The sequence below is a fragment of the Diospyros lotus genome, chromosome 3 (genome assembly GCF_014633365.1).
Source record: "Diospyros lotus cultivar Yz01 chromosome 3, ASM1463336v1, whole genome shotgun sequence".
Lineage (NCBI taxonomy): Eukaryota > Viridiplantae > Streptophyta > Magnoliopsida > Ericales > Ebenaceae > Diospyros > Diospyros lotus.
This window is the reverse complement of record NC_068340.1, coordinates 30,192,256-30,207,250: the sequence shown is the minus strand read 5'-3', so window position 1 is coordinate 30,207,250 and position 14,995 is coordinate 30,192,256. Positions and strand designations below refer to the sequence as shown.

Genomic DNA, 14,995 nt, shown 5'->3' with positions numbered 1-14,995 from the left:
CGACTGTTAGACCCGGTTGTGGTAAGGAGGTTTTGGTGGGTATTTATAACCATTTAGGGACAGGGGTCAATTGAGCATTTATCTCATAGGCCCCGTCCCCAGTTGCTCTTCTAGATCGGTCGACCTGCACTGTGCGGGTCGTGCCATGCCTTGCCGATGCCCAATCAGTAGAATTGGCGGCCATTTGGCCCTATCGTATCAAGGCAAGCCATGCACAAGTCTGTCGAGCCATTCTTTTATTCTATTCAAGTGTTGGACAATATTGCAATTTATTTGACCTGTCTACTTTTGAGAATCGTTGAATAGGACGAGTATAAACACATGGCTTAATGTTTATAAATGTTGTTCATAGAATAGAAGTAGATGAAGGAAAATCAAAACGGATGCTGGGCAATTGTGGGCCCGAACTAGATGGGCTAATGCAAAATGTGTTGTGGTTGCATGCGATATATGTCATCCATATTTTGCACAAGTCGTTCTGCGAATGCCATTTGCTGGTTCAAAGAACTTGAAATAGCACAGATGCATATGGCTGCAGGTTTTGCTTCCATACGAATGGAATGGTGCTTAATTAATGCAAGGAGATGAAGCTCTTGGATGGTTGCCCATACCATACATACGACACTTCTTATTAATTTATTCCATCTCATGTCACAAAGTTGACTCGGATTTGAAGTATATATACGGTTTCACTATTAATTAATGGTTTCTTTTCTCATCCTCATCGACCATGATATATTTTCTCTTATAGACTTGGCCGCACGCGGGTTAGACTCAGCCTCGCATCGCATGTATATAGGCTTCTTAATTTTCTCTTCTAATTAATTTTGAGGAAGAGAATTAAATCCAAGTTGGAATAGAAAAGATTCTGCCATGCGTAGGCAATGCACATGCAAATGCTCATGCTCCTGACAACATCGCCGCCATCTTGTCTCAGACTGTTTTTATTAATACATTGCTTAATTAATTTAAAATCCTGTTAATTAATACATTGTTTACTGGTGCTAGCTAGATGCATGCGGCCCCCTCACGTAAAATTTTGATCATAGTCTTTTTTTTTTGCTTGTTTGCAATTATAAATGTATTAGTCACACATTAATTAAATACCTAGTGTTCTTATTTCATATGTACAGTAATTAATTAATGAGCCGCCTAAACCTAATCCAGTATAAAAATTAGCTAGTTTCGTATACAAATTAATTCATTTCAAAGTACATTAAGCTGTCATTTCTTTTTATTTAGAGATCGAGTTATAATTAAATGAACATTTGCTGGGGTTTGTTTTGACTGGTCAAATAATAATTTCTTTCTTAAAAAAATGTACATGGGCACATGAGGGAAAATATTCTAGTAATTAATTATTAGTATTTTTCATACATATATAGGAGTGGACTTGCACTTTGTGTCTGACCCAACAATAAAACAAAAATAATGAATTAGCGGCCTCCCAATTTGCAAATACAATATTTAATTTTTCATAACATTTATTTTCTTTATTCAATTTATTATTAATCTTATTTAAATCATTTTTTACTTAAAAAGACTTACTCAATATCTAAATTTTTATGTGAAAGAAATTCATAAAAATAATCATAGTATTTCTAAAGAGTAATGAAAACATGTCATAAAGTTGCAACTAAAAATCATTAAACTTTACAGTTAAGACAGTGGTCCAACGGCCAGATGTCTCATGTTCGACCCACCCAACTCCCAATGTTTGTATCATTGAAGCTCCCACGGTTTCTCATTATTATTTATTAGGTTTAAAAGGGTCAAAAATTTCGCCATTGAATTAATGACATAATTTATTTGAGAAATTTATAAGCCAGGTTCCCTACACACACACACACACATATATACAAATAATATTATGTGAATAAAACTAATTTCTTACAATTACTTTTCCTCTCTCGTAGGTAAATTTGAAATTATGTGAATTTATAGGATCAATATGTTAAATGACATGTTTATTCGATTATTGACAAAAGATCATCAGATTCTTATTAATTTTTTAAATAAAAAAAATCATAAGAAGTAAGTGACATTAATAATATTTTTACAATTATAGTTAAGATGTTATATATTATAAAACTTTTACTTGTCAACTATTGAATATATATATTAGAATAAAGTCGGGTATGCACATAGAGCAGTTGTATTTGTAAAATATATATATATATATATATGGTCGCCATGTGAATATTAACATTTGAATATATATATATATATAGTCCCACTCCCACATGCAAGCATGTGATGAGCTTTCTTTACCCAAGTATATATACATATAATATGGTTTCTAAAACCTCTGCCAATTAATTCTCTCTTTTCCAAATTTATGCAATTTTACGATCGATATATATATATATATATGATTTGTTTCCGTGCCATGTTTAGGGAATAGTGATGTGATTTATTAATATTATTAAGATTAAAGGATAAAATACATTATTTTTAGGACCTACACATTACAGATACAACCTGGAAAATGAAAAGCTACACATTAATTACCTGCACATTGGGCTGTTTGTTGCAACTTAAAAATTGTAATTTTTATCTTTTAATTTTAAAAAAATTGAGATGTAGTGTTTGTTTTAGCTTATATAATTTTAACTTATAACTTCTACTACTTAACTACAATTTTTAAGAAGGTGTAGCAAACAGGTTCACAACTTATTCTAAATTTTAGAAACTATAATCTAAGAAACTAAAAATTATAATTTCTTTAGTTAAACTACAACAAACGAAGCGATTACACGTTACACCAACACGTACAGTACCTAAACACTAAGCCAAGACGCAACAAAGGCTAAACAAAGCTCAGGAAAAAGGAAACAAGACCATTAACTGATCACCACAAACCACCCAATTAATTAATTAAGCAACAAATTAAAAGAAGCAAAATGAAGCGCTCATGCAAAACACACCCACATTAAATATTAATTAGAATAATTAAGTTTATTTGATCAATGCCTTTTCCAGAATCAACAAAATCGAAAATAAATTAATATATAGGCTCACAACTTGTACTTTGTTCAGAACAAAATGTAAATTAGTAACAAAAATATAACGCATGGAAACCATCAAACATTTTTTTAATAAATTACGGTTGTATCTCTTTTATTTTATATATGGTATGGTACAGAGAGGACTGAGCTCTGACCGATTGAATTTAGTCAAAGGATTAGCTTAATTGGCTAGTGACGCAAATTTAAGTATTTAATTAATGAAATAGTTCATTTATGATTAATTTAAAATTTTTGTCAAAGCAAGCTAGCAATGAAAGGTGGTCATGGTGGCGTATTTAGAAAGCAGAAATTATCAAATAAATTATCTCTAAAGATCAGTTAGTAAGTTATAGTTGATTATGTGTTTTTATTGTCAAGTAATAGGGGAGTACTGACATGTAATTTATCTAGTTGTGATCTAGATTAAAAGGACTAATTTAGATCAACTCCCAATTTTTAATTTAAGAGGACTCGGATCAGATTTGTAGATACATTTGAATTTAAATTTGAATAAGAGATTTCTTTATTTAACAATAATCAAAATATAGAATTTTAAAGAAAATTTCGAAAATACCTAATAATAGTTAAATTGGGAAATCTTAAAAAAAAAAAAACTCAAGTGATAGGATGCATCTCGATCTGTAGTAGCTCAAGTGATGTGATGCACATAACATACGTGGAGCTGAACGAACCTTCTCTGGTTCCCAGATCCAAATTCCAATTAAAGGCAGCAGGCATCTTTTGCTTTCTGATCGATTCAGAAGTAGTAGTAGTAGTAGTAGTAGTAAGAGGGCAGTGATCATATGTTTGGTGATGCAGCATCATCAGGATTCCCAAATGGAAATTATATAGCGGCAGTTGATCTGCATCCCATCCCCAGTGATGAAGGAGATCAAAAGCTTTTGTGAATCTTGATGATGCTGTATCCCCAACCATCCACTATAACTACATCCAGAGCTAGAGAGCTTATATAATTTGCCATGTAAGAGAAGAATAAGAATGAATTATGAGTGTAGTATATATTGCTATGTGAAGATTCAGATATGAAGAGGGGATTCTTTATGAGTGTGCGTATATATAGAGAGGGGGAGGGGAAGATCAGAGCCTGATTCGGCACCTACTTAATGCTTCAAAAAAATTTGCTAGACATTGCTGATTTTATTTTATTTTTTTATCCCTAGTCGTTGAGCAATTTGAATGGGATTAAAATCATAATTTTGGCACAATATTAGGCATATTCTACGGGCCTTACATTGGTGATTAACAACCACTTTGAAAATATCAAATGATAAATCGAAAAGTAATAGTTAGAACATGTTGCCACGTAATCTTAATTCAAATAATTGAATTCAATTTCTGCTAGTATAAGAAACTTAGTAAGCCATGCATATCAAGTATAATAATTTAAATTAATATAGAGTTGGTGGTGAAATTTGAACTCAAACTCTCTAATATCATGTTGAATTATTAATAAACTTTAGGTTAATTAAGTGAGGCTAGTGTATTTTGATCCTTAGATATCGATTTAATTATTTATATTTTGATGGGTTTAAATGATTGTCATAGGACAATATATATATATATATATATGTTGTTTTAGAGATTTATTAATTAGTTTGTAACTTCTCACACTCATCATTTGATGTGCATAGCCTTTTTAGAGTATATATAGCATGATTGGTTGTCGCCTTTAAAATCATTTTAATTGTTGTTGAGCATATCATATAATAGGATATATTTAAGTTATGTGTATAGATTTTAGATAAGAAATACTCACCTATGACTATTATTTAGGAAAATAACATTAATTTATTGAGATATATTTAAGATGATATATTTAAGATGATATATATGTATTTGTCCATACATGTTTAATTGAACAAAATATTAAATCCACATATATAATTCATTCGAAATAAATTAAATTTATTAAATATTGCAAGTCAAAAAATAGAAGTCGTTCCTAATGTTGATTAAGATTTTGTTTAAGTAAGGTGTCTAGAAAACAAAATAGTACTACTAGGGTTGGATTATGCCAATTAAAATCATTTCGAGAGAATCTTTGAAGCATTCAACTGTTGGGTTAGACATGGAAGCTAAGACGAAAAACCAAATGAATGGAACCATACGAGCATCATTACCAGCATTACATGTGGGCTGCACAATAAAGCCCATGTACATGAATCATGGTCACTATATCTCAAGCCGATATGTTTGTTCCCTAATAAGTTTCCATTTTTTCAATTTAATTAAAGCCAATGATTTTTCAATCATTTATTCCTTCCTCGCAAAATCGTGCAAAATTTTTACATTGCTGTCATACCGATTGTTAAATTAAATCGTACACAGCATGCACAAAAAATTAGAAACTAAATATGAAGATTTGCGGGATGTCTCTATAAACTTATATATATATATATTATCTAAAAAAGAAAAAAAAAAAAAAAAAGGTCGGTGCTCTTGGGAAGGCGTGGGCAGCAATGGTAACACCGTAACATTGACAACACATGCATGCATCACTTCAACTTTCTGAATTCGTTCTCACAGGCGGCCATACGCCCGGATCTGGACGGCCATTCAACCACATAATTATGGAAGAAGACGTGTTCATTTTTCTCTTCTTCCCCATTAATTATGCTAGCTAGCTGCTTCTGTTGCTGCTGCTGATGCTGCTGCTTTAAAAATGTCAAAAATCTCAGTAGATCCTGGACCTCACACTGACAGCGATGAGCCATGGCCTGCTAAACTAATAAAGATTGCTTCTTGCCTAACTAGCTAGCTAGCTACTGCCGTTCTACCAGTACCAAGTCCTTTGTCAATTCGGTAAAACTCGATATCCGTCATCCAACCAACTACGGCCATATTCAACTTAAGATCGACCACAGTACTGTCAATTAATTACTACAATAATATCACACATGTGGAAACTGATCTATCGAGAACATCTCACTTCCCCTGCTACCTTAAAAAACCAAAATCGTAGGCCAAACGATGTACATCTTGATATAAACGAGAGAGTTATCCCACTAGCCATTACCCAAACTTTTAATTAAGCACACGCTTGGCGTCTGGCCGGCATCTCGAAGAGCAGCTCAAGATCCGGCGGCCGAAAATACCCGTTCTTCGGCGGCTGCGTCTTTCCCCCGTGCGAGCACCGCTTCTTCTTCTTCGGCGGCGGCGGGCACGCCGGCACCTCCGGAATCCGACTCCTGGGCGTCGAACATCCCTCCCGATCAATATTCTCCATCGCTTGATTGCCGCCTGCCAAGCGTTCGAAATTTGGCCTCTGTGGAGGGCTTTTTGAAGGGAGGGGGGGCGAGAGAATGGTGTGGCTTTCTCTGGAAGGTGCTCGCAGAGGTCGGTGGAATTGTGTGGCGGAAAGGGCCTCCAGCTCGGCGGGGAGGAACTTCCACGTGCAGCTCAGCGGGGTGCGGCTTTATCTACGCGGTGTGGGGCAGCCTATTTCCGCCGAGTTGCAGAAATGGCGCCAATTTGGATGCGCGGGAAATAGTTTGATTGTCAGCCACTGGTGGGCTGGTGGCGGTGGAGGGTTGCGCGTGGCGGAGCCCACTACCGTCCTTGGACGCTAATTGCTAATCCGGTGGATGCAAAACAGATCCAGATACACAAAGATATACAATAAAATGTTAGTATTGTAATAATTGTATACACATACATATATATACAAATAATATATAATTTTCAATGAAAATAATGTGGATGCTATTGGTGTCACGCTATAGTCTAAACCACGGTGACACATTGTCCTTGATGCCTTTAGGATATAGATAGCTCACCTGATGCTTGCTTACTTAGGTGCGTGATAATGACATCTTTCTAAAAGGTAAACTAAAATGGCAACAGGTAAACCTACAATTTGACATCTTCTTTTGTTCCCATTTTTCTTATCCTCGCTCTCTCAATCATAGGCCAGAGTCAATTTACCCGATCACTTAAGAGTATCTCCTCTACTCTCAAGTCTCTACTCTCTATGGCGTGATCAATGATAATAATTTTAAATTTAGTCTTTTAATTTTGTGATTATTATATAATAATACTAGTATTAGAGATAATTATTTTAAATTATAATTGGAAATAAAGATTAATAAACATATTTGCATCTTTGAAGGAGTAGAGATGATTTGTTTAAGGAATTTATTTTCGCACATACCACATCAAATATCTTTAATTTAAAAAAAAAAGATATTCTCATATAAAAAAAAAACTATTATAATGACGTTGTATAATATTGTTCATGTTATATTTATACAAAAAATTTAATTATTTTATACATGGGTTTATCTTCAATTTATTTCTTATGTATTCATATTATAACATTGAGTATATAAATGCCAAATCTGATGGTTAAATATATGGGAACTAAAAGTGATATGGAGAAAGAGGAGTGGGAGAGCAAAATCTAAAAAGATTTAATGTAGTTAATAGAATTAAAATTTGTTGAATCGTGTTGAGATAATATTTAGCATAATAGTTAATGTGGTTTCAAATTTAGCAGTATAATAATTAATTTGGAATTGAATTTAAAGATAAAATAATTTATTTTACTCTTTTAAAATAAAGTAACTAATTTAGCCCTCGAATGAAAAATAATGACTTATTTGATACTGTAGGAAAGTAAAAAATGAGTCTCTGTGTTTATTGAATTTGAATATGCATCCGCAAGAAAATGAAAGAAAGAAAGAAAGGAAGGAGAAAATACCTGTAAAAGTCCATATGATGCTAATTCTCCGTGGGGCCTAATGCAGCAGTCTATAAGGAGAAAGAAGATATACGTTAAAGAAATTGGGCCTGCTGGCAACAGGCCCAATAGTATTTTTATTTTTGTGACCCAAATTTCCATTAAAAATATTCACCTTTTTTTAAGTATAATGTGACATTATATCCTATATTATATTTACATAAGAATAATAATATGAATTAGTGTCCTTAAAATAACTTGTTAACATTAAAATAATATTTTATTTAAAATTTATATGTTAAAATATTCTTTTTCAAATTTTATATTATGTAAGCAATCATCCCATTTTAATTTTAATGTTAAAAAAACACTAAATCATATCAAGTAAATAAATCAGAGAAATGGAAATTGTTTGAAAAGATATATATTTTTTTATGATCACCCCACCCGCCCCTCTAGTTTTGTTTTAAAAAAACACAATAAAAAAAAAATTATTTATTTACACACACACACTCAAACAAAAATAATCTTATTATTTACTGTGCTTACATCATCTTTATTCAGATTCTATCTAAAAATTTAAATTTAATTAACAAGTGTCACTCTTTTGATGAATAATTTTTATTTATTTATTTTATTTTTCTATTATTATAATTTAAATAATAAATAATTAAGTGCGTGTTCTATTCTACGCTATGCATGCACAAATTAAAAAATACACTTGATTATTAATGCTTGCTTTTATTTTTAATTATTTTTAGATAATACTTCTAAAGAAATAAGTTTGTTATAGTGGCACAATTGATTTTAAAATAATTTTATATTTAATGCGGGGGAAGTGATGAGTTTAAATTTTACAATTTTTATATTTTAAATAAAATATTTGAAAAATTATTCTAATTAATTTCCTTAATATAATAATAATAGAATGAAAGTATGGAAGATATCAAACAAGGCAACGGCAGAATTGAATATTTGGTCACACATCCCAATGAGCAAAAGGTGGTGTTTGCATCCTAATCATAAGATACCCCGAATCATGTTATGTGGCCAGGGAGATCCCACCCGGCTCGCCACGTGTGCCCAATCGCTTAGATCGATCTCTCTTTTTTTTCTTGTGGATTGGGCCACGTGGGCAACCGCATGGAGAAAGAATAGGGCTAGGGTGCGATGGCGGTGATCCCGAGGAAGCAAGCCAATCAGGGCCGTCCGCGTGTTGCTTTGGAAAGTCCATCCTTGGGGCATTAAAATTTCAACGGCCTTTACGGGACACGTGGCGCGGCATCACGGTTGTGGTGGTGCCGAATTGTAGGTGCGGCTGTCGGCGTGTCACTCCGGCCGCTAACTGTCGGCGACAATTGTCATTTTTTGTGGGCTTTGATGGCTTGGACTCGTTTTTCATCTAATAATTTCAACGTACTCTCGTTTTCAATTTTGATTCGCTTTGACGTGAATTTAATGGATTAGGTTTATTAAATTGTACGGACAAAATAGAAGGAACCGATGATTGGATTTGGTGGTGGCCTTTTCTTTTTTTTCCCCTTCTTCTACTTCTAGTGTTGAATCACAATTAATAATCATTTAATTTCCATTTATACTAAGAGTATTCCAAGTAATATATAAGAGTAAATAAAACTTAAATTTTGAATTCATTCCAAACATAACTTTGTAAAATTCAATTAAATCTCGTATTTTAAAGTTATATCATTCCAAACATAAGAATTCATTTATACATCTGATTAAATTTATCCATCATAAATACAGGTTACATTACAAGTTATTTGAATGAAAATTATATTAGACAACTAGCATCCTTATAATTTAAAATAAAAATAAATATATAGAAATCACACAAGTTACAAAATTACAAGTCATTTGAATGAAAGTTAAATTAGATGACATCCTTATAATTCAAAATGAAATTAATGATATGACAATAATAAAAGCATGGAAATAATTATTTCAAAATAAAAATCCTACTTATTTTGTGATTAATGGAATTGTATAAAAACCAAACTGTTGGGGGGGGGGGGGGGGTGGATAAGCAATACAAATTTGCACTAATAGAATAACAATCCACCACCTATATATATATATATATGTATGTGTTTGTATAGAGCCAAAATCCAATAAAAAGTACACGACAATTGATTTTAAAATATCCAATTGCATAGGATTGTATGATATCTAGTAGTGGAGATATTCTGACGTTATACAACCTAATTTTTGTTATTAAAAACACAATAAATATTATTTTAATTATTTATGGAAACTAAAAATTTGAAGTTAAAATTAAGACGATAACGCTACGCCAAAAAAAGAAGAGTTAAAATTCAATTGTCAACTTAAATTGTGTAGTACGTATTAGTATACTTTTGATTTCTAAGCACAATTTTTTACCAGAATATATACCACAATAACTTTAAATTGATCAATCTCCGTAACCATGTAGGACACGTAAAATGGGCTTATATTTTCAAAAATCTTATCATCAATTGGAATACAATTAATTACATATTCTGGTCTGGGTAACTATATAGTTCATGATCTGGTTAAATAAACATATATATTGCCAATTAACTTTGTGTTATTGTATCAATCATTCTTTTGGCCTGTTTACTTTACTATCTAACATTAGCTGGAAAAGAAGCTTATCCTTGATATACTTTTTACATAAATTATTCCAAAGTTTTATGAAGTGTTTCCCACATGTCAAATTAATGAAGCCCTTTTCCACCCTCCACCCACCTCCCTATATCTCCTCTATATAAACCCTCCCTCCCCCTCACCATTGCATCTCCAGCCTCTTCTCTTAACCCAACAACAACAATGCAGCCTCTCTTTCCACCCCCATTCTTTGGCCCTTTGCCTCTTCTTCTTCTTCCCTTTGCACCAGTAGTTCTGCTGCTCTTCTTCCTCGTCCAATGGCGTCAGCCCAGAGACAAACCTCTCCCTCCTGGTTCAATGGGCTGGCCTTACATTGGAGAAACTCTCAAGTTCTACACTGAGAATCCCAATTCCTTCTTTTCCAACAGGCAAAAACGGTAAATTAACCAACAGCCCTGTACGGATGAAAGTAAAAGTTGTTGTTTTTATATAATTTTTGTACCCACAAAAAAGAGCCCACTTGAATATTGAAGAATTAGTATCTCTGTAATTATAATCTATTTTAACGATTTTTTTCTTAATTATATATGGGCATGAATACGGTAAGCCATTATGTGTGTAAATTATATAATGTCCGTACGACGTCACTACCCCTGTAAACAAAGAAAATTGTATAATTTTTTTCTTTGCTGTCCACTTCAAAAATTATGTAAAGTAGCTTGCATCTATAAACATATAAACTTATAATTATATTGCATGTACAAGGGGGTATAGTAGTTGCTAATTAAGATGATATAATTTTGTTGGCATGATTAATTTACAGGTACGGAGATACATTCAAGACCCAGATACTGGGATGCCCTTGTGTCATGATCTCAAGCCCTGAAGCAGCCAAGACTGTTCTAGTGAGCCATGCCCATCTCTTTAAGCCAACCTATCCACCAAGCAAGATGAAGATGATAGGTCCACATGCTCTATTTTTCCATCAAGGGGCTTATCATTCCATGCTCAAGAAGCTGGTCCAAGCCTCCTTTGTTCCATCTGCAATCAGAGCATCAGTCCCTCAGATTGAGAGAATTGCTCTGAGTCTTCTTCCAGCTTGGGAGAAGAGCACAGTGAATGCTTTACAAGAGATGAAGAGGGTAAGCTATATATAGCCAGCTAGCTGGGAATTAATCCATGAACTTTTGAATTGAATCCATAGAATAAAGAGATAAATTAATCTAAGATTTTTGTTTGTGTTTTTGGTTTCATGTTGGGCGTCTGTTATAGTATGCTTTTGATGTGGCAATGGTTTCAGCCTTGGGGGAGAAACTGGAGGGCTTGGAGATGGAGAGAATCAAAGACTTGTATTATAGCCTGGAGAAGGGCTACAATTCCATGCCTTTGGATCTTCCTGGAACTTCCTTCCATGCGGCAATGAAGGTAAATGGCTAGAAAGCTGTCTCCACCTCTGGCTGGAATTATTACAACCTCGTAATTTTCTTTATTTTCTTTCTTTCTTTCTTTCTTTTGTTGGTTGTGTTTATGAACTAGGTTTTTTTTTTTTTTTTTTTTATCGATCCACATTTCTTTGAACACGTGTCACTGGTCTTTGTCTTACTTCTACCAGAACCTCATGGTACAAATGTCAATTGGAAAGTGATATTAATACATACAATTTTTTACAAAAAAAAAAAAAAAAAGAACAGACAAAATTAGCTATATTTTTGCCGCTGAGTCATCTTCTGTAATTGTTTTCCTTCTTAACTTTCTGGATATTAATGAATAACATTCTCCTCGATAAGAATCCTATATGAAAAGGATAATAATATATATAAAAACAGAAATGTTATACATAATGATGGACTAATTAACAATGGTCAACTGGGTTATAACTACAATGATTAATACCATTTTCACGTCATCAATTTTGGGAGCATTTTCTGGGCAAAAAACTCTGTAAAAGGTTCAAATTTCCCTGCCAAAAATATGTTCTCGACAAGATAAGAGTTCAAAGATACGTGCAAGAAATTATGTTAATCTTTGGGGTTCCGATCTAAATTACTTTGTGTAAATTTATATATATGTTCTAGAAATCGCCTCGTTCATCATTCATATCCAAGTTAGGATTTTTCTTCTTTCTTCTGAATCTGGAAAGTATGTTGATCTTAATTTGCAGGCAAGGAAGGTTCTGAACGAGAAGCTGAGGAAACTGATAAAGAGGAGAAGAGAGAGTGGGAGCCATGGCAGAGGATTGCTTGGCGTCCTGTTAGGTGCCAGAGATGAGAAGCTTAACCATCTTAGTGATTCTCAAGTTGCCGATAACATTATTGGAGTTATATTCGCAGCTCGCGACACTACTGCAAGTGTACTAACATGGATTCTCAAGTATTTGCATGATAATCACCATCTCTTAGAAGCTGTTACGGTAAGAAAATTAGTTCCTGCTTGTGATTGTTGTTGTCATCTCGTCGTATCATTCTATATTCTTTGGTTACGTTGCAATATTTCTAGTTCTAGCTCTAATTTGCTCTTGTCGTTTCTGTTTCCTTTTCCTGTTTGTGATCAATTGTTGCAGAAGGAACAGGAAGAAATTCAACGTAGAATAGTCGAATTCAATCGTGGACTCACATGGGATGATACAAAATGCATGGTTTTGACTAGTCGGGTACCCCAAAAATCATTTCTTTGAACGTTTATTTTATGTTCACACGCATTTTCTTAAAATTTTTGTGTAAGAAATACAAAATATATAACCATATTGGCATTTCTATAATCATAAAATCACTTTGAAAATATTATCTTTGAATGATTTCAAAGTGACTATGTGAAGGCTTTTAAAAATAAATGGAAGATGAAATGTAATTTCGTATGAGATAAGAAATGAATGAATGTCATCAGGTGATTCAAGAGACGCTAAGAAGAGCTAGCATTATCTCATTTACGTTCAGAGAAGCAGTGCAAGACGTAGAACTGGACGGCTACTTCATCCCAAGAGGATGGAAGGTTCTTCCCCTCTTCAGAAGCATTCATCACTGTAAAGACTTCTTTCCTGACCCAGAAATATTCGACCCTTCCAGATTCGAGGTGAGGGAAAAATGACATCTTTTATGCAATACTTAAACAGAAAATGTTATCAAAATGATTCGATGAGCTAACAGACCAAATTTAGAAGAGAAAGCCCCTAAATCTGGCTGGGAATCCAAGAAGTGGGTCTTAATAGCAATCTCCAGGGTATGATTCTACGTTGCTTTGGCCCCAAAAAAATAAAAAAAAATGAGGCTAGCAATGGGAAGAATATTACGCATGGAAGTGGGTAGGGTACTCCTCCTGGAGAATTGTCTATGTGATTGTCAATCAGAAGATGGTGCAATCTTTCAAGTATCAGAGCACGTGAGTTTGTTTTGTAGGCTAGTAGCAGGGATCTACAGTGATTAGTTTTAATTTTTAATTTTTAGTTTTTAGTTTTTTTGGAAGTACCCTTCCAAGTCAACATTTCGTGAATATATATATATATATATATAGAGAGAGAGAGAGAGAGAGAGAGAGAGAGAGAGAGATGGAAAAGATGACGATGATGTTTTAATTGATGCATTCATGTGTGATGGTGCAGGTGCCACCTAGACCTCAGACGTACATGCCATTTGGGAGTGGTGTTCATTCCTGTCCAGGCAGTGAGCTGGCCAAGCTTGAGATGCTCCTCTTCCTGCACCACCTCACCACCAATTACAGGTCTCTCTCTCTCTCCCCCTTTGCCTCTATATGTATGTATGTATATGTGACATGTGAAGATGCATGTATAGCTAGGAAAGATCCTTTTAAATCCCATATGTGTTGAAAGTTGTCCTTCAAGCTTACTCATGTACATAATGGGATTATGGGAGAGATTAGCTACCAATTATCAAGCATACTCATGTACATACATATCTACAAGCATGCATGCATGCATACTACACCATTTTATTCACATTTTTAAATGAAAACTATTTTTTGTAAAATTTGTAGGCAAAAAATTTACATAATTATTTGGGAGGACAATCAAATTTATGCAATTATGAATCATTTAAGTAAAACTTGTCTACCAGTCTCGGCCAATTATAGGTAGAATTTAGCAAAGGCCCACGGCCCAATATGATAAACTTAATCTGCCTTAACCTGAAGAGGTAAATTCACTCAAGAAGAGTGAAGCTAACGTCTGTGTTGTATATTTCTGATAAAACGTGGAAATGACTTGCGCTACTGTTTGGGTTCCAGGTGGGAAGTTGTCGGAGACGGGGATGGAATCCAATATGGGCCTTTCCCTGTGCCCAAGCAAGGGTTGCCTATAAAGGTACATCGAAAGATCAAGAAGTGAATCCATCCGGCCAACCAAACGTTGTTTCGTGGGAGCCCAAATTCAGATTTATGTGCTTTTCACTGTCAAGATTGATAAACAGAGAATCCTATGAATTTAACTTTGTCAGGATCATGTTTCATATCATGCATGTTCTCAGAGAGCATTGTGTAGCCAGCAAAAGAGAACCAAGATAAGAAAACAAAACACCCTGACCTTAGAAACCCAATGGCTTCAAATGTGGATGAGGCTGACCCATGTTTTCTTGTATTTTTGTGTTGTTTATCCTGCCCAGAGTTGATAAACAGTCATTCTAGAACAGGTCCAGCTAATACTATTGATTTTTAAAGGAACTTGGATGCTCTG

At 33.9% G+C, this 14,995-nt stretch overlaps 1 protein-coding gene across 1 annotated transcript; it reads left to right on the top strand.

Moving 5' to 3' along the window:
- Window positions 1-10,501: 10,501 nt before the first annotated feature.
- LOC127796187 (abscisic acid 8'-hydroxylase 2-like) lies at window positions 10,502-14,995 on the top strand. The gene is made up of 8 exons (XM_052328199.1): window positions 10,502-10,751; window positions 11,138-11,456; window positions 11,587-11,739; window positions 12,476-12,724; window positions 12,875-12,964; window positions 13,198-13,383; window positions 13,910-14,028; window positions 14,551-14,995. The coding sequence occupies exons 1-8, from the start codon at window positions 10,537-10,539 to the stop codon at window positions 14,648-14,650; spliced, it is 1,431 nt and encodes a 476-aa protein (XP_052184159.1). The 5' UTR covers window positions 10,502-10,536; the 3' UTR covers window positions 14,651-14,995.

Excerpts from the sequence above, each read along its gene's own strand:
- LOC127796187 (XM_052328199.1), top strand. The coding sequence starts at position 10,537 with ATGCAGCCTCTCTTTCCACCCCCATTCTTTGGCCCTTTGCCTCTTCTT. Across the intron at positions 11,740-12,475 it reads CCTTCCATGCGGCAATGAAG|GCAAGGAAGGTTCTGAACGA; the intron begins GTAAATGGCTAG and ends CTTAATTTGCAG. Across the intron at positions 12,725-12,874 it reads ATCTCTTAGAAGCTGTTACG|AAGGAACAGGAAGAAATTCA; the intron begins GTAAGAAAATTA and ends CAATTGTTGCAG.